At 40.6% G+C, this 27,267-nt stretch overlaps 1 protein-coding gene across 2 annotated transcripts; it reads right to left on the reverse strand.

Moving 5' to 3' along the window:
* Positions 1–15: 15 nt before the first annotated feature.
* On the reverse strand, positions 16–13,988 carry IKBKG (inhibitor of nuclear factor kappa B kinase regulatory subunit gamma). 2 transcript variants are annotated; one of them, XM_039328356.1, is made up of 15 exons: positions 13,832–13,988; positions 12,285–12,479; positions 10,801–11,000; positions 10,503–10,598; positions 8,286–8,420; positions 8,022–8,083; positions 7,036–7,092; positions 5,745–5,856; positions 5,516–5,634; positions 4,535–4,687; positions 4,324–4,420; positions 4,026–4,175; positions 3,344–3,486; positions 3,103–3,161; positions 16–772 (listed from the first exon to the last, which is right to left on the reverse strand). In XM_039328356.1, the coding sequence occupies exons 2-15, from the start codon at positions 12,466–12,468 to the stop codon at positions 615–617; spliced, it is 1,725 nt and encodes a 574-aa protein (XP_039184290.1). In that variant the 5' UTR covers positions 12,469–12,479; positions 13,832–13,988; the 3' UTR covers positions 16–614. The 2 variants fall into 2 exon arrangements, with proteins under 2 accessions (XP_039184290.1, XP_039184289.1); XM_039328355.1 differs by having other exon boundaries at positions 8,247–8,420.
* Between the last annotated feature and the right edge of the window lie 13,279 nt (positions 13,989–27,267).

Below are 27,267 nucleotides of genomic sequence, written 5' to 3' on the forward strand. Positions count from 1 at the left end.
TAGGAAAATCACTGCTTATCTTAATTGTTGCTTTAATTGACTTAAGATAAAAGAGTCATACAGTGCCTTTTCAGCCTAAAGATTGGTTGCAAGCAATTTCATTTGGTAAGCAGAAGAAAAAAACCCTCCATCCTTTTTATTTCATAAATTACCTCATTATGGCTTAATTGAGGAACTGTTTAAGGCATTTAAAATCTTACTGGGATGTGGGGCAAAGAGAGGAGCAGTAGTCTTATAGGGAAGGAGAGAAATTTTTTTTCATTGTCCATGAAATGAGTTACTGATAGATTAATAGGCATGTGACTTGTTACTCTGAGGGAATGACCTAATCCTTAGTATCCCTGACACACAGTGAATCAAAAGCACTTGAAAAGATTGCTTTCCACAAACCTAGAATAGGTCAACCCTTTTCCCCGTGGCTCTAATAGCCAGGCCTGGAACAAGATCAGCAGCAGGCTCAGCCATTATTATAAGAGGAAAAAAGTTAATGACATACAGGGAGCAGGAAGTAAACAGTCCACGCTTTTTGCTCCAGGATTGGCAGCTGAACTGCTGGTTCTGTTTAAAGCAATGCAAATGTACATCAGCCTGGAGCTTCCCCTTCTTCTTCACTGTTACTGGATACAATCCATGACATGGATCTGTAGGGTGTCCATGTCTGGAGCTTTATACTGGCATTTGGGACAATAATGGATAGGCTGTTCTTCTAGAACATTTTGTCTTCGCCCTGTTACAAGCTGGGGATGGAATGGAGCAGTGCCCATCATGAAAGCTGGAAAGGGAAGGAAAAGTAAGTTAGCAAATTGTGCATACTGTATAATCACTCCGTCTAAATATTGTGATGGCAATATTCAGTGAATTATGAAAAGGAGCATTATCTGGTAAATACAAGAAAAATGAATTAATGGAGGCAATGATCTAACAGTCCAAAGATTACAATATAGCGTGCTGTAATGATAGAGAAATGTACTTTTTATGTATCCCTTCTATGGAAAGGTTTTCTGACAAAAAAAAATCCATTGGACTTTATTAAGCAGCTAGCAACAGTTAATAAATGCGCAATATAAAGAAAATTACTTATTTTAGAAGAAAACAAATTATTTTAAAAGGTTCAGGAAATTACAGGCTATTGTACTTTCCACTAGGAGGAAAAAAAAAATGGATTGCTAAGTACAGAGAAAATCCAGCAGATTCCAGAGCATTCAACATTAACATGATTTTGAGAGGGGATACAAAAAGATTTATGATCTGTGTAGTAGAATAAAATTGTGCTAATAGAGTATTAGGAACAACCTGTTCCCTGTCCAGGCTTATTGATCTCTCCAGGTGTGTCTTGAGTTTTATACTGATTCAGTGGTCAGCATAAGAGGACTTTGAGGAAATACCATGAAAGGCTCCATCTAGTATAAATGTAGACACAAGAAAAGTGGACAGCCCAGCTTATGTGATTAAACAACAGCAAGGAAAAGCTGGTCTAAATATTTAGTTAATACTTAGTTAAGAAAAACAAATGGTTCCCCCAAGTACCTAACTGGAGCACAAATATTATTTTGTTACTGTTCTTGGGGAGACCTTAAGCTTGTAAAATGGGTGTGACTATAATATGCATGGCTAAGCATAAAAACACTTGAAAGCAAACTGGTTAAGGTGGATTTTTTACCATCCTCTCTAACACCTCGGAATACTTTCTACAATCCAGTTTAATGTTCTGCTTCTTTCAGGAAAGCACTACAACTTCCAAAGCTGCCCACAAGCATTGCATGCAACATTTCTTTGAAATGTTTATTTCTTTGAAATAAAGATAATGATGAAGGCAAGTACTTCTCTTCAAAAGATAAAATCTTTAAAATACTAAAGGAGGCAGGAGCCTACTGGGTGCATAGGAGCACCACACTGCTTGATCTATTTTTCTGAAATTAAGAAGTCAGTAGTAACTTAACGAGGTCTGGGGAGATATCAAATTATTAGAACATATACATCCTTCGTGTAACATTGAAGAGTGTTCTCCAGTGAACAAATGTGAAATTCTATATATGGAAATGAATTATACCTCAATTCCCACATACTGTATGTTAAGCTCCAAAGTGTCAATTACAAGAAAAATGATACCTCAATGAAAATATTGTCTATGGCAAAAACTGAAAGCAAATCACATGCTATAAATCAGGAAAAGAATTAAAAAGGAAGCTACCAGAGTCTCAGGTACGTAAACAGTGATATTGCAAGAAGATTGAAATTCGGTTGCAAAGGAAAGAAAAGAAACAGCAATAAGTTTCAGTGCTGAAAACATTGCTGCAGTTTAGCTGCAGAAGCTTCCATTTTATTTATTTTGCTTCCAATGAAAACGAGAGAGTTTCTCCAAGATAGTTGCTATTTTCATGTACATCAGAGCGAATGGCAAAAAAAAAAAAAAAATGAACTACCTAACACCAGCAAAAGATTTTCCAGCAGTAAGCCCCAGCCTGAATCAATTCCATTTTATATTTGCCATATGCCCTCAAACTACTGAAATAGCACCCAATTTTTCAGGAAATTTAACTTGATTTACGTACAAAATATGACAATAGATTTGGACCTTTAAATTGAAGAGAAAAAGTATTTCATTGATATAGTGGGTGGAGGGCAAATTCAAACTCACAGATAAGATTAATTACTTCATATAACAGTAAAAAGGTGAAATACACAGCTCAAATATACTTCCCAAAGATCAGCCTTATTTTATTCTCAAGAGCATCCATTTCCTATGCTCAAATGTCATTTTACCTACAATGTGAAGTGAAAGACATACACCCTTGCTGAAAGAAACAAACCTAAATCCTCCAGCCCTATCAGGTTGGTCTTTCTGTAGGAATGGTCATACAGCCCTTAAATCCTTTCTTAGGTATGTCTCCCAGGAGCAGCAGCAGCAGTCGGGGGGGGGGGTACGTTGCCTTCTACAGTTCTACCTGACCCTGCATTTGATTGAAAGAGTTGTGGCCAAGTGCTGCATGTTCACTGCCAACGTGCTCTCCAAAGCATTTTTTTTTAAATCTTGCTTTACCGTTATGCCAGCCTCAGAAATCAGTGGAAATTGTTGCAAAATAAACAAGTGCCAACACTTACTCGGCTGAGGAGGCGGACGCATTTCTGAATGGCGATTCCTCATCTCTTCCATCAGAGCCCTAGATAGACAAGAAAGAGCACCAGAATGGCTTTCTCTAGGAAATGGTAGGAGAATAATGACTGTGTTGCCTCTGACTACAGGCTCCAACCAAATATTATAGAAATTAAACATGAGCTGGGGTAGGAAAGTGGCTCTATTCCAGGTGCATAAGGGTTTCTTTCCATTCTCCAACCTACTCACCGGCTGACTCCTTCAGAGTCGGCTTTCAGCTTCTCATTTTCCCTTTGCAACTGGGCAACCTGCTCCAGCAGGGTCTCTCGTTGTTCGTGTAGCTTTTCACGTGCCTGGCGTTCTGCCAGGAAATCTGTCTTGTAGATATCAGCCTGAATGGAAAAGATAACGTTCCTGGTGGCACTAATCACTCCTAGTGGCACAGTGATTAGAACTCCTGCGCCTGACGGGCTCAAGGTTGACTCAGCCTTCCATCCTTTCGAGGTTGGTAAAATGAGGACCCAGATTGCTGGGGGCAATATGCTGCAAAGCACTATGGAGTGGTAGATGAGCTTAAATGCTATTGCTATTGTTATGTATTTGGTTTTTATCCCACCTTTATTATTTTATTGCTATTGTTATGTATTTGGTTTTTATCCCACCTTTATTACTTTACAAGTAACTCAAGGTGGCGAACCTATTTCCCCATAACCACAACCCTCTGAGGTAGGTTGTGTTGAGAGTGAGTGACTGGTCCAAAATCACCCAGTTGGCTTTCATGCCTAAGGCAGAACTAGAACTTCAGTCTCCTGGTTTCTAGGCCAGCACCTTAACTATTAGGTCATAGTGGTTATCCCACTACTCAAGCTGCACCATTCACGAATAGCTAGGAATTCCAATCTCTTTTCTAACAAAGTGACATCATACTCACCTGGGCCTTGAGCACAGGCACAGTCTCCATGACAGTTTTGTGCTGCTCAGCTTCCTCCTTCAGCTTGTCAATGTACTCTTGCTTGGCTACCAGAGCCTCCTCAGCCTGCTGCAGTTGTTGAGACAGTTCAGCAAGCTGCAGATCCAAGCCCTGAGGAAGGGAACCGTTACAATGTTGACAATGTGTACAAAGAAATCTTTTCTCCTGGGGCAAGAGAAGATTGCCCCCTCCTGTATTCTGCCTCCCACTCATCCCCAGCATCAAGATTTTCCATTGCAATTCATCAAATGTCTCCCACCTTGCTTCGCTTCTCAGTTTCCAAGCTGGTTTTGATGTGGGCATCGTACTCCTGGAAGAGCTGGTGATAGGCCACTTGCACTTGGGCCAATTTTCTCCTAAATGGAAGGAGATTATTCACATCATTGCCAAAGGACTCAGGTTGATCTGATTACTTCTATCAGAAATGCCCTCATTTCCTTTGGCTCTGCCCATATCGCTTTCTCACTCACTTTTCCTCGGTGGCACTCTGTCGTTCCACTCGCAGAGCACTCTCAAGGTTTTGCACCTGCAACCTCAACTGATCCACCTGTACGCCGTGCTGTTTGTTGCGGATTTCAGCCTCCTTTTCAAGCTGCTGCAATCGTTCACCAGCCCCACGAACCCTGTAGAGTTGGCACACAGATGGTCATCTAACTGCCTAACTTGCCAAAATTCCAGTGTAGCAGAATTCCCTTCAAACCTCTACCCCAGCAAGTACACACCAAGACAACACTAGATCCAGCATTGTTTGATTCAGTAAGTTTTCTACACAACTTCCTGAGTCTTCACCATCATGTTCAGGGCCATCATCCTCTTCTGTGGCTTCACATGGAAAGTGTGTCACTTTGGAGGATGTGCATGCAACCGGGAGTCCCTCTGAGCTTTCCATCCCAGCTGTTTGCACCCCTGAAGCAACCTGCCTACCTCTTCAGCAGTGCAAGTGAACAGAGTGAAAATAACAAAGAAACATTGCCAGCTCTTCACTATTTTTTGTCATTATTTTTGTTGTGATCTGATAGATCACCTAGAAACTCACAGCGATACCCAGTTCACAGCTGAATTTTAAAAAAAATGTTCAGTGACTGGAGAACTGGAAAGAAAGAGGTGCCTTGCCCTTCTGGCCAGGAAGAAATGGTGGCCTGCTTTTCAAAGTGAGAGATTTTTCTTCCAAAATCAACAAAAGGACTCTGGAAGGTTTTAAACAGCCAATCTTTTTCAAAATTGATACAGAAAGATATTGTAAACAGATTTAAGGCACGAGGGTTATCCCATAAGCTGTGCTAGTCTGAAGTCAGGTCTGCTTAGAGAGGAAAAGCAGGGGAGTCACCCTCCCTGTCCCACAGAGCAGCCTCAGCTCATTGTTCCATAATGTCTGCATCACTGCAGAGAAAGAGGCCTCTCCCAGCTATCTGCCCACAGCATCATATGCAAGCCTCCTGCATGCCTCTCACCTCTCCTCCAGCTCTTTGTTTTGCTCTGTACAAGTTTCAAGGCGGCTTTGGCTCTCCAGCAGCTCCCCCAGCAGGGATGTCACCTGGGCCTTTGCTAAAGTCTTATCCTCCCCAACTTGCTGTAATGAGAAGAGGCCCACAGTCAATACACCTACAGAGAGATAGAGAGGAGCCTCCTGTTTTACTCCTCCTCCCCAGCTTGCAAAAGAGGGTCTGGGAAAACAGTCACCTCCAGCTGTTTGGTCAAGGTTTGTAGCTGCTGCTGGATCTTCTGCTCCTGGGCAGTCCTGCAGGCCAGCTTCTCCAAACTGGATGCCAGCTGTTGTCGAAAGGCTAAGCTTCTGGGGGGTGGAACAAAACAAGAAGGGACAGAGATTCAACCAATGAACTTCCCCAGTTTCCAAATAACAGGCTTTACAGAGTTGGAGTAGAAATACATAAAAATACCAAATTTAGGAATAAAACAAAATGGAGCAGTACTTGTATTAAAGTCTAAAAAGTTAACCACTTAAAACTAATTTCTTTATTATAAAGCTACTTTTCTATAACTATTAAAGAACATATTTGTTATAAAATAACACAAATGATATAACATTTAGACGGAACTGCCAAATTCCATTCTTTGTTTCTACTTGAATGAAAATTTGTCTTGTTTCACTATCGTTCTCTGATGATAAGAGCTACGAAACACAATTTGGAAACTTTAAAAGTTTGTCTGAAAGAATAAATGAAACTCAAAATTTCTCTAGTCTGCTCAGGAAATTACTTAGAAATGGAATTAAATATAGGTGACAAATTTCATCATAAAACTGGCATATAGTTTCAGCTGCTCCTATATGACTGGGACAAAGCCTCATTCTAATGGGAACATATTCGTAGCCTCCTTCCAGTAAGGCTGAAGATAGCCTATTTTGCAGTAGTAAAGAGTATATATTTAGACAAAAGGTTTACTTGCTTTTCAAATCTAGGGAAGCTCCTAACATCCCTCTGGGAATTAATATCCATTATTTGCTGTTTGACAACTTCTTTAGCTTTAGTAATTGTCCCCCTCCCATTCCCATTGCCAGGGCTGTAATAAATATTTTGTCATTTTTACTTCTAAGCTCTTCTAAGTTGAGTAAATGCTGTCTAATAGAGCCAGTGGGACTCAACCTTGAGCGAAGAACATGAATTTGCCAGTAGGTGATTATACATATCCAAAATCCCCTACTTCTTTTGGCTTACAAACTGCCTACAATGATAGGGTAACACTGGAGTAATTTCCTCACCTAAGTAAGAAGTGTTTGTGATTCTCATCTGAGTATCAAGAGGCACCTGGCTAGCCTTATCTTCCTTTCTCATAAAAACATTGCATTTCTTTCAGTTGTGTTAGCCATTCTGGAGAGGGTTACTTCTATTTGCTTTTTCCTCAATCATCCATTTGCAAGCATCTGGAAATTTTAGTCCTTGATCTGTCCTAACGGCATGCATGCTTAAATAGGTGTTTCTTATAAAATACCAATGCATCATTATCTACTTACTCATCTTCAGCCTCCTTCAGCCTTTGTTGCAGCTGCTCAATTTGTTTCCCACCAGCACTGTGAGGAAGGAGGAAGAGAAGGAGAAGAGGAGAAAGAAGACAGAATGATGATGGAGGAATGCATCTCTACTGACCATTTCACATAATATTTAAATGCTGTGATATTGAAGGGTATTGTGTACATTAAAAACTGCAATGCTAGGGACTGAATGGATGGAGGATGCACAGCAACCTAAATTCTGAACTTCTAATTATTATCATCGTATACATTTCTGCACATGAAATATGAGAGTTACTGAATGAAAGGTGTTTTCCAGATCTGTTTTGGAACGATCTCCAAGAGGAGATATTCACTGTAAGGCATTTTTACCATCACTATTTTTGTCCGCCGTTTTAAACTTTGGGGGGGGGCAGATATATTTGTACATTTATTGTTATAAATTTACTGTTTGGGGCATACTGTTTTATCTGTATTATTTTATTGTACATTTAAAATTATTCATTGGAAAACCCTCCGTAGTAAAGCGTAAATCTTCATAATCAACAATACTGATACAACAGATAAATAAGTACTTTAGCAATGGTTCTCAACCTATGGGTCGGGACCCCATTTGGGGTCAAACGACCATTTCACGGGGGTTGCCAAACAACACAGTCCGCCATTTTTTCCCCCTTTTCCTTAGCTGTGCTACTCCCTTTTATTCTATTGGCTTTTGAAAGCCAATAGAATAGACTCTTGAATAGAGTCTAATTCTATTGGCTTTCAAAAGCCAATAGGAATTGTCCAGGCTGTCTCTGCCCTGCTGAGCCCGCCAAAAGTCCCATTCTGCAAAGGATGCTGCACCCGTTGAGTAGTCCTCGATTTACGACCAGTTGAGTAGTCCTCGACTTACGACCGGTTGGGGGTCACGGCATTAAAAAGATTGAGAACCACTGTACTTTAGGATGAGTATCCAGGCTAGTCTGCAAAGGTCTCAGGATACTTACTTGTCCCCCGAGCTCTGCAGGGACTCTAGTTCCAGGGACTGCTCCAGTGAACAACCATTCTCCTAAGAAGGTAGAAGGGTACACACTGTGAGTTTAGCCTTACCAGCTCCAATTATCTTTCCCCATCTCTTTATTCTACTATCCTAAACTTCATGTGATCTTTTTTCCCCCCATGTTCTCCCTTCTCCCATCATACATTCAGCGTCTGCTACCACCAAATCTCACTTTAATCTTTATTCTGAACTCCTCTACCGGCACAGTGACCTTTTCTGTTTGTTGCAGTATGGCGATCTTAGCCTCCAAGGCAAGTTTCTCTTTCTGTAAAGCCTGGTTGGCGTCTTGCAGTGCTTTCCAGTCCTCTTCCAGCCTTTCTTCTTTCTGTTTTAGAAGCCCCGATGTCTGAAATAAAAACAACAATGGGAAGAAGGAACATGTTTGTGATGAGAAATTGTATAAGCCATCCACAGCAGGTGACACGATTCAGCCTTTATTTTATTTTATTTTATTTTATTTTTCACCATATACCAAGATAGTAAGAGTAGAGGTGGTCTTGGACTCCCTAAATGGGAAATCTATTATTATGCAGCAGGGTTATTATGGATCAAAGACTGGATAAACTTGGATAACAAAAGGATACTAATGATTGAGGGACATGATTTACAGACAGGCTGGCATGCATTCCTATGGGGGAAACAGAAGAAAATATATACATATTTCCAGCAACATCAGATAAGAGGAGCATTGATCGGGATATGGGAAAAAATAAAAAAAAGACATTATGGGAAAATTCCAAATTGGTTTTCGCTGATGGAGGCAGTGATTCATACCAATACATTAGAGAGAAAAAAGATGATTAGGTACTAAGATTTACTAGATAATTGAGGAAATCTTAAGTAAAGAGAAGAGTTGGAGGAACAAAGAATACACATAGACTGGTGGTCGTATTTACAAATTCAATCTAGATATAATAGTGATAGGCAAGAATATGGAATAAGTCAGATCCTACATCAACTTGATAAAATTCTAATAAGTAAGTAAGGAAAATTATTATTAAAAATTTATAAATACTTACTAGCGATAGAGTTAGAGAAAGAAATAGTGAAAGGGTCGATGATAGCATGGGCACGAAATGTGGGGCGAAATATAAATTTAGAGGAATGGGAAAGATTATGGAACATAAATTGCAAATTGACGCTATCAACTGCATACAGGGAGAATCAATATAAAATGATTTATAGATGGCATTTAACACCGGCGAGATTGACCAAAATGCATAAAAACATGGACCCGAAGTGCTGGAAATGTAAAATCAGAGAAGGAACATTTTATCACATGTTGTGGCTGTGCCCGAAAGCAAAAAAACTGTTGGGAACGAATAAGAGATTGGATACAGGAGATAACTGAGGTAAAAATGGACTTTAAACCGGAATCATTTCTTTTAGGCATAATAAATTTAAAGATTGAAAAACAATTCCAACACGTCATTATACACATATTGACTGCAGTGCGGATAGCATATGCTTAATGTTGGAAGAGTAAAACTACACCCACAAATGACATGATTAGGTATAAAATCTTGGAATGCGCAGAAATGAATAAACTTACACTAGAATTAAAAGACAAGGAGGCAACAGAATTTTATGAAATTTGGAATAAATGTTATAATTGGCTAGAACAGAGAAAGAAAAAGATATAATTAATGATGTAAATAAAATGTAAATAAGATGTAAAGAATGGTTAAAATGTACAGCACTGTTCTGTTAAAAGATTTATGTTTATGTATTTTAAGTTTGTTTTGGTGTACAATTCAGCCTTTATCTATCTACAAAATGAGACAAATGTAGAAAGATTGCAAATCCCTATTTTTAAGGTGACCAACTTTTTTACAATGAAAAGGAGGACACAAATAAATTGAAGAAAAAAATATCGCAAATAAAAGAAACATTTTATTCATTGCAACAATAATACAGACAACTTGCATGTGCAAAGTTTGCCGGCAGGGTGTTTTGGCACGTTCAGCAGCAATTCCTATTGGCTTTCAAAAGCCAATAGGGGGAGTAGCACAGCTCATGCAAAAGTTGAAAAAAAAACCATCAAAAAAAGGTGCCGGAACGCCATTCTGAGGATTCTATGAGAAAAAAAAAGTCCTGCAGATTAGTTTTCAAATATCGAAAAGGAGGACATGTAGGAGGCCACTTTTCAAGGAAGGACAGAACTTACAAAAGGAGGACTGTCCTCCCTAAAGGAGGACGGTTGGTCACCTTACTATTTTCTATGTTATTTCTTTGGATCAATTACAAATTCTAGCTGCTCATCTAGGTCAGTGTTCCCTTATGTGGAATTTTCAAAAAGTGCTGAACTACATTTCCAGTCCAATCATCTTCAATCAAGATTTGAAGATTGAAGCTGCTGGAATTTGCATATCAACATATCTGGAGGGCATTGAATTAGAGAACTGGTAGACAGATAATGCACACATACCACCGTAAGTACATCTTCCTCAGTAAGAGTCACAGTGTCTGACTCCTCTTGTGTGTCAGAGGGGTCTTTTTCTGAGAGAAATGGTCGAGAAGCTGTCTGTAAAGAGAAACGCAAAAATCTTGATGTATGTGACAGTTTTGAAATTGCTTCAATGTTTTTTTGCATGCCAACATACACCACACATTGTAAGGCAGCCTATTCTTTAGCAAGATACTTAAACTGGAACAAAGGAAAGGGGAACTAGAGGAAGACCCCAAACTCTTAACCCTTCTGTGTCCCCAACTGCACCCAGTTGCACCTTTAGTCGCTCCAGATCCTGAAAAGCCTGCTGCAACTGTTTTTCCAACCCCATGCGTTCCATGTGCAAGTTTTCCACCACAAGCCGAGCCTCCTGAAACTTGCTCATAATGAATTCTTTCTCCTCCTTTTTGGAAGCATGGAACTGCACAAATTCCTGGTACCGCTCTCGTAGCATGTGATTACTCTGCCGGATGGCTTCTACACACAGAACACAAACAAAGGACGTTTACTGGATCAGTGTCCTACCTTCTCTATGCATTACATTAGAGGACAATGACTGACCAAACAATAAATCCACCTTCTCATCAAAATCCCTCTTTACTATGCAGAACAAGTACATTCTTCTGTAATGAAAATCCAATTCTCACTTTAGTCACATGATTTCACATCTCAGATCAAATTCCAAAAAGCTAGGGAAATACACCCACATAAGGTTATCAACATCAGAAAGTTTAACAAATTAGAATTTCATCAAATATAACTCATCCATTCAGGATGCTACCCTCCTTATCAGTCCTAGTTCTCTTTCCTTTCAGATTAATTCATGTTACTAAATATTAGATTATTATTACAATGACAGTTTTTTTAATTATACCTACAAGCTACTGCTTTTAGACTGTTACTGGTCAGATTCTCTCCCACTAACATCAGCATTTATTTATTTCTATAATTTCCATCAGTAAGTTTAGTTGCAAGAGAACCATTCTTCTCTGATTTGTCCCTGTAATTCAGCCATTCATTTCCATCTGGAATTAATTACATAAGTAGCACTTCTCTTTTGCAGATTATTATATACAGTGACTGGCCTTCTTACTAGCTTGCCAATAGCTCACACCAAAAGAAACTCTATTCAAAACTTAAAGTGCTGGCAGGAAAGGGATGACGGCTCTGAATTTATTCTGTCCCTGATTTAAAAAAAACAGTGGAATCCACTCTTACATACTGAGTATAGAAAGGAAATAAGCAAAGGAGCAACAAGCTTTCCAGCCATCAACAGAAAGTAACTACAGGTAGACAATTTACAAAATTGTCCAATATAAATTCAGAGGTGACAAATAAAGCTTTTGGAGCCTCTGGTGTGGAAAAAAAGAAGGAAATGTATTTCTTTCTAAATACAACAACTCACTAGATATAGGCAAAAGTAAAAACAAAAATCAGAATCTAATCAATGGTTGGATATCTCAAGACTTCTAGAAGTTACAGAATTATACCCCCACAGGATTCCTCATGATTAATCATGATGGCTGGAGCTGCAGAGAATTATAATTCATAAAGGAAGGCCAGAGATTCTAAACCATTCTAGCTATCTACCTTCTTTGATACTTAAAATATTGCCTGATTCATTTATGGAAATGTCTATTATAAGAGACAGGGACTTAATATAAACTGAATGACAGGATTCAATAAGAGAATATTGAATTTATCAACCCTGATATTTTTCATTTAAACATGATAGTGAAGGTCACTCCAACATGTCCTTACCTTTGAGGTCTCTATTCTCAGCCAGGAAATATTGTACAGTTTCATGTCCTGCTAGCTCAGCTGGCAACTGAAGGGTACCAGCTTTGCCCAGGGAGGAATCATCTCCCATCATGCCATAGTCACCAGCTGGGCACCCACTTGGCTGCACCATGTTGCAGCTCCAATCCCCTTGGGTTATACTCATCCAGCCAGATCCTGGGAACAGAGGAAGGATACCTTCAGCACCTTCATCAAAGCATATATATGCACAATAACTTACATAGGAAACATCCCTTTGCCTCAGTTTATGAAAATGAGATAAGTAATCAAATTTCACTTTCTTTCTCATTTACAGTATGCCTGGGCTATGCAGAGGTGGAGAGGCTTTGTCTTTTTTTTACTGGTCTCAAGATCCATTAAACTGAATCTAGTGAAAAGGATATATAATTAAAAAATACTATGCAAGGAATTTGTTTTGATTACCAGTTCATAGTTTATTTTAAAGAATTTTTTCTCCATTTCAGCAGAATAATTTATATATGAATGGTGAGGTAGGGAATAATACAGATTCTGCTTTTTCTTTCAAAAAATGAAGCCCCAAAATATTGCTAATCTACTTCAAATTCTCAAGGATCTAACAGTAGATCCAGAACTATTATTTGTTTACTTCCGGGCAAGAGCTAACAGGTTAAATCATATTACGATTCATTGTGATGTGTGAAACCTATTATGAAAGTAGCAGGATAAAAGGAGTGGGGTTTAATAGCGTACTCTAAGCTCTTTAGAAAGGGAATGCATGAAAATGCAGTAAATGAAATGAGCTCAGTGGGGAAAAGAAATAGTCCTATCATTCACTATCAGACATAGTAGTTTACAAGTACCATAACATAAAAGAAGCAGTTATTCCCTTATACCCACTTGCAAGTTTCCCCAAACCTTTGGCTAACAGCTGTTTAAAAAGACTTGCTCTCTTGCTCTCTCGGCTTTTAAACTGTTTGTCCCAATTACCCCTTTTCCATGTCTCCAAAAACATTGTTTCTCTTGTAAAAAAACAAACTCCGTTGCTTACAGAAATGCCTCGGCAGTGAAGGTTCCAAACTACATCTCTGATTCATAAGCAAGTTACAAATTGCTCTATTATCCCCAGGATATGCCCAAGTTTCCCTTGTTCTACAGCAGTTGTTTTTTTGTTTTGTTTTGTTTTTTACCTTGGCAACTTTAAGATACGTGGATTTTATGCCGGCTGGGGTGTTTGGGGAGTCTACACAGTACTCTTTCCCAACCTAGCATTCAATTGTTTGACTACAATTCCCACTGTGTCTGGCCAGCATGATCTGAGTTTGGGGGTTACGATGATGGAAATCATAATCTAATGCATCTGGAGAGCGCCAGCAGTGGGCAAAGCTTCTCCAAATGCCTAACGCCTCGGACCGAACGAGAGAGTCCGCATGGCTCTCAGATCAAGCTGGTGTGGAAGGGCCGAACACCTGGGTCCCCTTGCCAACACAACCCCTCCTGCAAAGCCCAGCCCAGCCCCGCCCAAAGAGGGATAAAAGAAAAAGTTGCACCTCTGCTTCGAATTTCAGATTCCACACACCCTCCTGAGGTTTCTTCCTTCCTGGTAAGTTGTTTTCTTGTTTACCGGAAGTGACATCTTAGAAAGAGAAAGCGGATCGGGGAAACGAAAGAGGTCAGCCTCGAGTCTAGGGAGGGCCCGGAAGTAACGCCAATAAAGGCGGTGGCCATAGTTACATCACACAGAGTTCTAATGGGCATAAGAATTCGTGAATCTGAGTCCCAGCACTTCCGCGGCTGGACTGGGCGGATCATCGCGGCGAAGGAGGAAGAAGCGAGTGCTTTTTCTGTACCTCTTAGTGACTTTTCCCGCCCCCGGATTTTTGCAGCAGGAAATAGCGACGAATCCTTTTTTAAAGGCAAAAACCAAAACCTTATTAACAATAATATTTGGATGTCCATGTTGTTGTTGTTAATTGCGAAGTCGTGTCCGACCCATCGCGACCCCATGGACAACGTTCCTCCAGGTCTTCCTGTCCTCTACCATCTTCTGGAGTCCATTTAAGTTCACACCTACTGCTTCAGTGACTCCATCCAGCCATCTCATTCTCTGTCGTCCCCTTCTTCTATTGCCCTCAATCTTTCCCAGCATTAGGCCCTTCTCCAGTGAGTCCTTCCTTCTCATTAGGTGGCCAAAGTATTTGAGTTTCAACTTCAGGATCTGGCCTTCTAAAGAGCAGTCGGGGTTGATCTCTTCTAGGACTGACCGGTTTGAACGCTTTGCAGTCCAAGGGACTCGCAGGAGTCTTCTCCAGCACCATAGTTCAAAGGCCTCAATTCTTTTGCGCTCAGCCTTTCTTATGGTCCAACTTTCACAGCCATACATTGCAACTGGGAAAACCATGGCCTGGACTATACGCACTTTTGTTGGCAGGGTGATGTCTCTGCTTTTTAGTATGCTGTCTAGATTTGCCATAGCTTTCCTCCCCAGGAGCAAGCGTCTTTTAATTTCTTGGCTGCAGTCCCCATCTGAGGTGATCTTGGAGCCCAGAAAAATAAAATCTGTCACTACCTCCATTTCTTCCCCATCTATTTGCCAGGAATTGAGAGGGCCGGATGCCATGATTTTGGTTTTCTTAATGTTGAGTTTCAAGCCAACTTTTGCACTCTCCTTCTTCACCCGCATCAAGAGGCTCTTTAGTTCCTCTTCACTTTCTGCCATCAGAGTGGTATCATCTGCATATCTTAGGTTGTTGATATTTCTCCCGGCAATCTTAATTCCAACTTTTGATTCATCTAGCCCTGCCTTTCTCATGATGTGCTCTGCATATAAGTTAAATAGGCAGGGCGACAGTATACAGCCTTGCCGGACTCCTTTTCCAATTTTGAACCAATCAGTGGTTCCGTGTTCGGTTCTCACTGTTGCTTCTTGACCCACATATAGGTTTCTCAAGAGACAAATGAGATGGTCTGGTACTCCCATCTCTTTAAGGACTTGCCACAATTTGTTGTGATCCACACAATCAAAGGCTTTTGCATAGTCAATGAAGCAGAAGTAGATGTTTTTCTGGAACTCCCTAGCTTTCTCCATGATCCAGCGTATGTTGGCAATTTGATCTCTAGTTCCTCTGCCTCTTCGAAATCCTGCCTGTACTTCTGGTAGTTCTCGATCCACATACTGCTGGAGTCTAGCTTGTAGGATTTTAAGCATAACTTTACTAGCATGTGAAATGAGTGCAATGGTGCGATAGTTTGAACATTCTTTGGCATTGCCTTTCTTTGGAATTGGAATGTAAACTGACCTTTTCCAATCCTGTGGCCACTGTTGAGTTTTCCAAATTTGCTGGCAAATTGAGTGTAGCACTTTTACTGCATCGTCTTTTAAGATTTTGAATAGCTCAGCTGGAATACTGTCACCTCCACTAGCTTTGTTGTTGCTCAGATTTTCTAAGGCCCATTTCACTTCACATTCTAGGATGTCTGGTTCGAGGTCAATGACCATCTCATTGTGGTTATCTGGGATGTTAAGCTCATTCTTGTATAGTTCTTCTGTGTAGTTTTGCCATCTCTTCTTAATCTCTTCTGCCTCTGTTAGGTCTCTGCCATTTTGGTCCTTTATCATGCCCATCTTTGCATGAAACGTTCCCTTCATATCTCCAATTTTCTTGAAGAGATCTCTGGTCCTCCCTATTCTGTTGTTTTCTTCTATTTCTTTGCACTGTTCATTTAAGAAGGCATTCTTATCTCTTCTAGCTACTCTCTGGAATTCTGCATTCAATTGGGTGTATCTTTCTCTTTCTCCTTTGCCTTTCGCTTCCCTTCTTTCCTCAGCTATTTGCAAAGCTTCCTCAGACAGCCATTTTGCTTTCTTGCATTTCTTTTTCTTTGGGATGGTTTTAGTTGCTACCTCTTGTACAATGTTGCGAACTTCCATCCATAGTTCTTCAGGCATTCTGTCTATCAGATCCAGTTCCTTCCTTAAATCTATTTGTCACCTCTACTGTATATTCATCAGGAATATGATTTAGTTCATACCTGAGTGGCCTAGTGCTTTTCCCTACTTTTTTCAATTTAAGCCTAAATTTTGCAACGAGAAGCTCATGATCTGAGCCACAGTCAGCTCCTGGTCTTGTTTTTACTGACTGTATAGAGCTTCTCCATCTTTGGCTGCAGAGCACATAGTCAATCTGATTTCTATGTTGACCGTCTGGTGATGTCCATGTGTAGAGCCGTCTCTTGGGTTGTTGGAAAAGAGTGTTTGTTATGACCATCGTATTCTCTTGACAAAATCTATTAGCCTGTGCCCTGCTTCATTTTGTACTCCAAGGCCAAACTTGCCTGTTATTCCAGTTATCTTCTGGCTTCCTACCTTAGCATTCCAATCCCCCATGATGATAAGGACATCATTTTTTGGTGTTAATTCTATAAGGTGTTGTAGGGCTTCATAGAACCGGTCAATTTCATCCTCTTCAGCAGCAGTGGTTGGGGCATAGATTTGGACTACTGTGATATTGAATGGTTTGCCTTGGATTCGAATAGAGATCATTCTGTCATTTTGAGGATTGTATCCCAGTATTGCTTTTCCTATTCTTTTATTGACTATGAAGGCTACTCCATTTATTCTGAGGGATTCTTGCCCACAGTAGTATACCTGATGGTCATCTGAGTTAAATTCACCCATTCCTGTCCATTTTAGTTCGCTGATTCCTAAGATGTTGATGTTCAGTCTTGTCATCTCTTTTTTTACTACGTCTAGCTTGCCTTGATTCATGGATCTTACATTCCAGGTTCCTATGGAGAAAAAATCTTTACAGCATTGGACTTTCCTTTCACCACCAGATATATCCACAGCTGAGCGTCCTTTCGGCTTTGGCCCAGTCGCTTCATTCTTTCTGGCGCTACTAGTACTAGCCCTCTGCTCTTCCCCAGTAGCATATTGGACACCTTCCGACCTGAGGGGCTCATCTTCCAGCGTCATATCTTTTTTTCCTTTTAGTACTGTCCATGGGGTTTTCATGGCAAAGATACTGGAGTGGTTTGCCATTTCCTTCTCCAGTGGATCACATTTTGTCAGAACTCTCTGCTATAACCTGTCCGTCTTGGGTGGCCCTGCACGGCATAGCTTATAGCTTCATTGAGTTATGCAAGCCCCTTCGCCACGACAAGGCAGTAATCTATAAAGGGGTTTATGGATGTCCATATGCGATATTATACACTCATACGCACACGGACAAACAACCAGTAACATCTTGAAAACAAAGTGAGGTGTTAATGTGATAGGAAGAGATTGTTAAACTTTAATCTCTGATTATAACAAATACTGGATAAAGTTACAATCTCTTTGAGTCTGCTTCAAGTTGGACTCACTTCTATGTAAACACGTGTAAAACTGCACAACCTTTTTATGCTGTCCTTCAAGATTTGCTGACCTTTCTTAAATTCCTTGTTGGACTATTCCTGAAAACCATTTGCATTTTTTCTACAATGAGAATTAGACTGTAATTTTCTTATAATCCACTCTTGCATCTTTTTACACTATGGGGACAACGTTACAAGGTGAACTGAAAATATGGGGGCACTTACTGAAATTCCCCCACAACAACTGCAGAGCAGTACTGGACTTGACAGGAGAGAGATCCACATTGTATTGTTGTTGTAAGTTCCTCTGTGCCATTGTATCCCACTAATAGTTTGAAAAAGGCATCAAATCTCCACAAAAACATCTATTACTCAGCAGGGAGTGACCAAAAAAGTTCCAAGAATTTCTGTCATTAACCCCTTTTCTCCCCAAACTGCCAGTCTATCATTTTTAATGAAAATTTATTGTGGATAATTATAACTATATGTGTTCTGGTTTGTTATATTAACTGCAGCTAAAAGGATCTGCATTTTCTTTTGGCTATTGAATGTATTTAACCTGAATGAGAACAATTGGGAAAAGAATAAAAAAAATACATCACCCAAATATGTAACTTTTAAGTTCTCCGTGATTTATTAACAGGTTATAAGCAGAATTCCTCCTGTGGATCCATCTTACTAAATTCCATCATAGCCAGTAAAGTGTAGAAGTGAAGGTACTACACTTGGACAGCTTTAAATCTATTTTCATCCATCAAAGCTCACAGGACGCCTTATAGGCCAGTCTCTCTGAGTTCAGAGCCGTGGTGACGCAGTGGCTAGAATGCAGTACTGCAGGCTACTTCTGCTGATTGCCAGCTGCCAACAGTTTGGCAGTTCATTTTCACCGGCTCAGGTTTGACTCAGCCTTCCATCCTTCTGAGGCAATAAAATGAGGACCCAGATTGTTGGGGTATATGCTGACTCTGTAAACAGCTTAGAGGAGGCTGTAAAGCACTGTGAAGCCGTATATATGTCTATTGCTATTCTAACTCGCAGTTAAGGCTCTTCCCCAGGGTGACACAAGTAAAAAAGGGGCAGGATTTTGATTGGATTGTCATGTCTACCTTGACTTTTTAAATTTTGTACCATGGATGGCCCTGCTGACAAAGAAGTGGAGAAAAATGGGAGGAGACAATGGCTAGGTATGCTGCCATAAGCTACTAAAGAAAAGGTGAGATTTATGTTTAACAAATGCATAAAAATTGACATTATTATAAAGTAAAGGTTAGCTGAATAAATGAGAATCCAGGATCATCATGAGCAAGATAGAAGTTGAAAGAAAGAATATATCATCTGTTTGACATCATAAATGGAAGTTTTATGACATAGCCATCATTGCAGCCACTCTGGAACAGTCCCTGCAACATGCTTTCAAATTTACAGATATAACATCTGCTCCCAAAATTTTGTCTCTACCAGTTGAAATCCTGAATAGGAAATTAATTCTGTGGAAATGAAGTGACGGGAGTAATGATTTAAAACCATCTCTAGCTGTGGGGCTAGAGATTTATCCTGGTTGCTCTCAGAGTATTGGTTGACTGTACATAGGTGCTAGTGCCTTTACACTTTTCTCTGCTTATTTTTTTTAAAGAAATAATTATCAAGTCATCTTAGTCTCCACATTTCTTTTCTTTCAATTATATTGTGTAATGTTGATGTTTTATATTACTATCTTATTCTACTGCACCAAAAGGAGTTGGAAGTCAGTTCTTTTTCTTTTCTCCTTTACCTTACACTTTTCTCTCTCACCTCTTTTCTCCCTTATTTTTCCCTTATTTTCATTTTTCTTTGTACTTCTGTATTTTCTATTTTTATAAACTAGTGAAATAATGTTATATTGTGTAACATTGTGCCTAATACTTATCAGTGTGCAGGGAAAGTCGTAATAGTATGTATCCATCTTTAGGATGACATTTTGATCTCTAGTTTTTTATTTATGTTTATTTATTAAATTATTTTGCCCCTCAGCTCTCCTGTAAGGTGACAGTGGTGGCTGTTAATATATAATGTTATTTAATGTTAATAATTATTATATGTCCTGGCAGAATACATATGCCTTGCACCTGTTGGCTAGTTACCTGTAAACCCATAAAGAAAAGATGTTACATCACTGCCAATGGCAATTTTAGGATGGATTACAAAAATCTGAAGTACTTCTAAATAGCTCCAAGAAAGTGTAGAAAATTCTGAACTCTCTGTTCCTATCTAGTGGTTTTCCAGAGTTTTGCGGTCCAGAACTGGCAGACCTAGGCAGTGTACAACTCCAATCTGTAGCTTGGCCAAAGGAAGCTGCATTCCACTTGAGAAAGGCACCATCTGGCCTTGGAGACATTGGGTTGAACTTTTGATAAGAACAAGGAGCCCTTTTATGCTTCCTGGATAGTAACTGCTGGGAGGACAAATAGTTACCCCAAGATAAGAATCTGGGATTGTTGGCGGGATTGTTTCCATTTGAGAGGGTGTGGAAACGTATAACTGGAACTGCAGATAAAACCCCAAAAGACTTACAATGTGCAATCTGCCTATGTCTGGATGGGGGATATATAGGAATCCATGTCTAAGATTAGGCTTTTAATGATAGCCTTGCTGCATGAAATCTGGGATTTCCACTTCTAGTTTCTTATTTTTATTTCTTATTTTTGCTTGTTTGGCTGAGTGGCATTTATTTTTTGTTTCCTAATTTGTGCTCTATTTTGATGTGTTTTGGAGAAGACATTTGGCCTGAATATGAGTTATTTTTTTCAAATGCTGCTGGTGCCCCTATGTAGCCCCGTACAAGTAATGTGGGACAGAAGAACAAAGCAAAGCGAAGAGACAGAGATGTTAAAAAAGATAGGCTCACTCACAATGATTTTTTATCTCCACCTATCAAGGATTTGGGGAGCCAAGTATAATTATTTACAGGTATTGACACTTTTGCAGCGGAATACTAGGCATTCACAATAACAGAACCTGGGGAGTCCTATGGGATCATGTCAAGTACAAGCAGAGACGAGGAGGCCGGTTGAGGCTTACCTTACAGCTTTAGTTCTGGGTTGAGTAGTATTAACCAAGACAGACCCAGTGGGTACTTTGGAGGTTCTTCTGGACTTGCGACTGTTTATCAATTAGCAGGTACCATTCATAGCTAGGAGAGTCTGCTCAACTTCATATTGTGGTCCAGTTGTGCTGTTTCCTGAATTGGGAGTTCCTGTGCTCAGCCATTCAAGCCCTGGTCATCTCATGCTTGGACTATTGCAATGCACTCTTGAAAGAGTATCAGGAAGCTTCAACTGGTGCAGAACGCAGTTACAGAGGCAGCTCTTGGGTCCCCTAAGGTGGCCCATGTTACATCACTGTTCATCAAGCTGCTCTGGTTGCCAGTTTGCTTCTGGGTCCAGCTCAAGATGTTGGTTATCACCTTTAAGCCCTTCATGGCATAGGTCTAGACCAGTGGTTCTCAACCTTTTTAATGCTGCGACCCTCAACCAATCATAAGTCGAGGACTACTCAACCGGTCGTAAGTCAAGGACTACTCAACTGGTGCAGCACTGTTTGCAGAATGGGACTTTTGGGGGGCTCAGCAGGGCAGAGACTGCCTGGACAATTCCTATTGGCTTTTGAAAGCCAATAGAATTAGACTCTATTCAAGAGAGTCTATTCTATTGGCTTTCAAAAGCCAATAGAATAAAAGGGAGTAGCACAGCTAAGGAAAAGGGGGAAAAAAGGGTGGACTGCGTTGTTTGGCGACCCCTGTGAAATGGTCGTTCAACCCCAAATGGGGTCCTGACCCACAGGTTGAGAACCACTGGTCTAGACTATCTGAAGAACCATATCATCCCAATGGGTCTAGCCAGCCCACCTGTGCTGGCAGAAGAGGCATACTACAGACCTGTCAAGGAAATTTAACTGGCTGGGTCCGAAAGAAAGGCCCTTTCTGCCATGGCTCCCTCCTTCTGGAACATCATGCCCCCCTGCACCCACCCTTTTAGCCTTCCAAAAGAGCTTGAAGACATGGTTTTCCCAACTGGTCTGGTGGTCCAATGGGGGTGTGGCATTCTGGAGGTGGCTAATGGAGAACACCCCACATTCTCCCTGTGCGCACTTTGCTCCCTTCCTCTCCATCTTGGTCAATTTAATTTTAACTGAATTTTAAATTTAATACCTGTTTATTATTTTAAAGTTTTATATGGCATTTTTATTGAATGATTGTAAACCACCTAGAGCTGCCTTTGGTGAAATGGGTGGCATATAGGTTTGCCATGGAGTTCAGGAATATTAAAGACCCAGACCAATGATCATTCAGTTTATTATTCTTTCTTGAAAGAGGGGATTCCTAGTCCCTTATAGGGGTCATTGATGAGGTCTATGATCAAGAAATCCATCTTTCAACAACCATGGGCTAGTGTTTCACATTTACCTAAGCTTGTAGAAAAGATAGTGGTATTCCAGTTCCGGTAGCTCTTAACTTAAACAAATTCTCTTGATCCTTTTCAGTCTATGTGCAAACTGGAAGTTAGCATGAAGATTTCTTTGGTCATCCTAAAGGAGGTTCTTCATTGGGAGTTAGATAAGTGTGACCTTCTGGTTCTGTTGGTAGCTTTTTATATTACTGACTATAGTGTCTTGTTGAAATACATAGTTAAGGATGAGGAGAGTATGAGGGGTTGCTTTTGGTTTTTCTGTTCTTATTTCTCTAAGGTTGATAAAAAAAGTGATACTGGGAGAATTTTACATGCCACTGCTCCTCCCCCCAATTGTACTGGAGGACCAAATATATATATATATATATATATATGTTTTCTGAGTTTTCGCGGGTGTTTGTATGTAGGTCTTTGGTTGTTCGGGTTTTCTCCCGCGTAAAATTGGAAGTGTCTGGCGACTTTTCGACGAAGTCCCATTCGTCTCAATTTTAAGCGGAGAAAACGAAAAAAAACAAAGACATATATACAAAATACCCGCGAAAACCTAGAAAACAAATAAGACTATATATATATATAACTGTGCCCTGCTATTTAACTATTATGCAGAGCACATCATGAGAAAAGGCAGGGCTAGATGAAACAAAAGTTGGAATTAAGATTGCCGGGAGAAAATATCAACAATCAAGATATGCAGATGATACCACTCTAATGGCAGAAAGTGAAGAGGAACTAAAAGAGCCTCTTGATGCGGGTGAAGAAGGAGAGTGCAAAAGTTGGCTTGAAACTCAACATTAAGAAAACCAAAATCATGGCATCTGGCCCTCTCAATTCCTGGCAAATAGATGGGGAAGAAATGGAGGTAGTGACAGATTTTATTTTTCTGGGCTCCAAGATCACCTCAGATGGGGACTGCAGCCAAGAAATTAAAAGACGCTTGCTCCTGGGGAGGAAAGCTATGGCAAATCTAGACAGCATACTAAAAAGCAGAGACATCACCCTGCCAACAAAAGTGCGTATAGTCCAGGCCATGGTTTTCCCAGTTGCAATGTATGGCTGTGAAAGTTGGACCATAAGAAAGGCTGAGCGCCAAAGAATTGAGGCCTTTGAACTATGGTGCTGGAGAAGACTCCTGCGAGTCCCTTGGACTGCAAGGCGTTCAAACCGGTCAGTCCTAGAAGAGATCAACCCCGACTGCTCTTTAGAAGGCCAGATCCTGAAGTTGAAACTCAAATACTTTGGCCACCTAATGAGAAGGAAGGACTCACTGGAGAAGGGCCTAATGCTGGGAAAGATTGAGGGCAATAGAAGAAGGGGACGACAGAGAATGAGATGGCTGGATGGAGTCACTGAAGCAGTAGGTGTGAACTTAAATGGACTCCAGAAGATGGTAGAGGACAGGAAGACCTGGAGGAACATTGTCCATGGGGTTGCGATGGGTCGGACATGACTTCGCAGTTAACAACAACAACAAATTATAACTACACTTAGGACTGCAATTTCCATCGTTAAGTCATTATGGTTGCAAGTCATGACTGGACCCAATTTTGCAATAATTTTTACAATGGTCATAAGTTGAATCGTGGTCATAAATGCAAATGCAAATTGTGATCACATGACTGCAAAACACTACAACTGGTCATAAATGCAAGGTAGTTGTCAAACACACACATTCATGGAATTTGTAGGGGCAACACGATGGTCAGAAGTTAAATTTAGGTCATAACTGATTTTTTCAGAGGCCATTAAAAAAAAAGATGCCAAGAATGATGAAGTGAGGGGTCTCACTCTCCTTTGCTTGGGTAAAGAGCCTGGAAGAGTAGAGGTGGGGCCACTAGGATTTGGGGGAGGGGGAAACCTCATTATGGACGGTTGGTGCTGCAACAGAGAAGGCACCCTTCTGGGGTCTCAACAGATGATCTTGTTTAATTGAAGGAACCTTAAGCATGCCATCTTGCAGTATATTGGGACATCAGTAAGGACACTGCAGCCTGAAATGGACAAATTAGACCCATAGGATGTACTCCCAAAGGACATGGTTATTTGCAAAACCCTTGAAATTAGGTGTAATCAAACACTACTTCCCCTTAGGCACCAAAAAGTTAAACTTATATTCCAGAAACAGAAGTGAAGTTTGTGCAACAATATTACATTGAGAAATTTAGAAAAGACTTTCAGTATTGTTTCCTGTTCTACTATTCCACTTAGATATGATGAAGGTTGCTTTACAAGATTTCTCAGAGTTTACAATATGGTTCCTTCTAAAATCTGGACTTCCCTGTAGAATTTGCTCCCTCTTTTCCAGGATTGCCCATTATTACCTACCTTTCTACAGTTTGAGCTATACACAGCACTTTAAAAAAAGCAAAAAAATCAGATGTAATTACTACTTTACTCGGTTTTGCAGAAATACCACAATAATGATGTCCACAAACATAAGTTTTATTTCTGAGAGAGACGAAAATCATTAAAAATGAATAATGGATAAAAGAAATTCAATCCTAACTGTCTAGGCATCTAGGATTAATCTTCCTTTTGGGCACATAATTTAGGGACTATTCATTTCCTTATTCTTGTAAACTTATTAAAATAAATTGACCTGAATAAAAGGAAGAAAAAGATTGTACTTGATCACATAACTGCACATAACTGTGTTATCATCAGAAGGCAGAAGAACTTTAGAAAAGTCAAGTGATGCAGTGACAACAGGTCTTGAAACAGGAATCATAATCAGTTTCATGGATTATACAATGAGAAGCCGGTTTGATCTAGTACAGTGATGGCGAACCTTTTAGAGGCTGAGTGCCCAAAAACTGGCCCCGCCCCTGCTACACCCCCGCTCCACCTCCCCCATCCTCCACCCTGCCTGCTCGCAGGGCCACTCACTGTCTCCAGGGCTGCCACAGATTGCCCAGGCAGCCCAGCAGTGCTATGGCGGTCATGCACTCTGCCCGCGCCCTGCAGCATCAACTGTGCACGATGGAGTGTGAGGGCAGAGTCTTGTCTACGCTGCCTAGCTGCCATTTCCTTGGCTGTGCTGCTCCGTGTGGGCCACACTCAGGGGCGACTCTCCTTTAGGGGGGCTGCTGGAGAGGAGGGGGTCACAGGAGGAGGCGAGGCTGGAGCAACAGTATGTGTGCCCACAGAGAGGGTTCCGAGTGCCTCCTCTGGCACCTGTGCCATAGGTTCGCCACCACTGATCTAGTATCTAAGGCACCAGGCTAGAAACCAGGAAACAGTGAATTCTAGAGGCCTGAGGCATGAAAGCTGGTTGGGTGACTTTGGGGCAGTCACTCTCTTTCAGCCCAACCCACCTCACAGGGTTGTTATGGGGAAAATAGGAAGAGTTATTTATAAAAATAATAAAAGGGTGATATAAATAAAATAAAATAAAATGGGGTATTTTTAACCAAATTACCTTATATAAGACACAATGACTGGGTTTACATGTTGTGCTAGACCAGGCTCCTCAAACTCTTCAGCTCAGCAATCCTTTCATGAAGTTTGATTGTTCATTGATCCCCAAACATTTATTATAAGAAAATAATGTAATAACTATTACTTTAACTAATCATAACCGATAATCCCATCAGCCCATGGGGTCAAAATTGACCACTTTGGGGAACCCTGTGCTGGATCACAAAACATGATTCTGTTGAAGGAAAAGTATTCATCATGGTTCAGTTCAAGCCGGGAATAAACAACATGGTGACTGCTTTAGAAAGAAGGTTGCAGTTTATTGAAGAGGAGAGCCAGACAGAAAGACGGCTCTGGAAGAAAAGAGAGAGAGCACATGTAGGGAGTGGGTTTTTAGACCCTCTGGGCTCTTGAGGTTGTTTCCTGTTCCTGTTTGAGGCTTTGTATTTCCTGTGTCATGTATTTTGACCTGAGTCTGAGTTGCCCCTTTGGCATCTGTGGGTTAATGCTATTATGTCCTGTTTTAGATTTTGGGTGGGGTATGTAGATTTTAGGTGTCTTTGTCTTCCTAAGCTTCTAGCTGGGGGCCTCCAACCTTCCTGAATGGATTACAGTATTTACATTTGCATTTCTATAGAGCTGGTTTCTGCTTGGGGGAGAGACCTGGAGCTATTAAGAAAAACTGGGCATGCTTTTCTGCCTCTTTAAGATTCTTTGAGGAAATATAATATTCTGCCCTTTTAATATTTCTTTCTCTTAGGGGGCTGACTTCCCACAATTCTAAACCATGCTATCTCGGTTCACAAACTAGAATAAGTACTGGACAAACACATTGTATTAGGCAGATGTGAAAGATTTAATCATCAGCAGATATATTAAAATACAAGCTTACAACAAAAAATGGCTAAATGTACACAACTTGTTAAACTAAATCAACCCCCACCTTTCTGACTCAATAAAGTGAATAAACCCAGGCAAGTGTACCTGTTCAAAAAACACTTACGTAGCATCTTGTGTGAACCTTTGAGGTACTGCCCTAGGCCCTAGGGCAGTGGTGGCGAACCTATGGCATGGGTGCCAGAGGCGGCACTCAGAACCCTCTCTGTGGGCACATGCCCCAGTCCTAGTCCTTCAGCTGGGTTTTATAAAACCTTTTCGCTTTAGGCCTCTGCCGCCGTGTGCAAAAAAAAAAAAAAGGTTCAATCAATTTCAACTTCTCGCGGGAAAAAAAAGATCTTGCAAAGTTGGAATTGATTGAACTTTTTAGTCCCACCCAATCTGCCATTACCACCGCAGCTATGCCCACGCAATGGGCCACACCCAGCCAATGGGCCACACACACCCGGCACCCGACGATGCATAAGTGGGTTTTGGGTTGCAGTTTGGGCACTCGGACTCTAAAAGTTTTGCCATTACTGCCCTACAGAATAGCAATTGCTACAGAGAGATCCAATTAGACCTTAACTTACACAATTGGGACCAGAATTTCCCAATTGTTAAGTAGGGCAGTTATTAAGTGAGTCTTGCTGAATTTCATGACCTCTTTTGCCATGATTGTTAAGTGAATCACTGCAATTATTAATTGAATCCTGCAGCTGTTAAACAAATTCAGCTTCCCCCATTTACTATGATCGTCGGAAACCAATTGGGAAGATCACAAATTGCAATCACATGACCCTGGGATGCAGCAACTATTGTAAATGCATGCCCATGGTTAAGCATCCAGTTTTGATCAAGTGATTGTGGGGAAGCTGTAATAATCACAAATGTGA

This window comes from Crotalus tigris, unplaced genomic scaffold, assembly GCF_016545835.1.
Source record: "Crotalus tigris isolate CLP2741 ecotype Arizona unplaced genomic scaffold, ASM1654583v1 scf7180000024375.2447938, whole genome shotgun sequence".
NCBI lineage: Eukaryota > Metazoa > Chordata > Lepidosauria > Squamata > Viperidae > Crotalus > Crotalus tigris.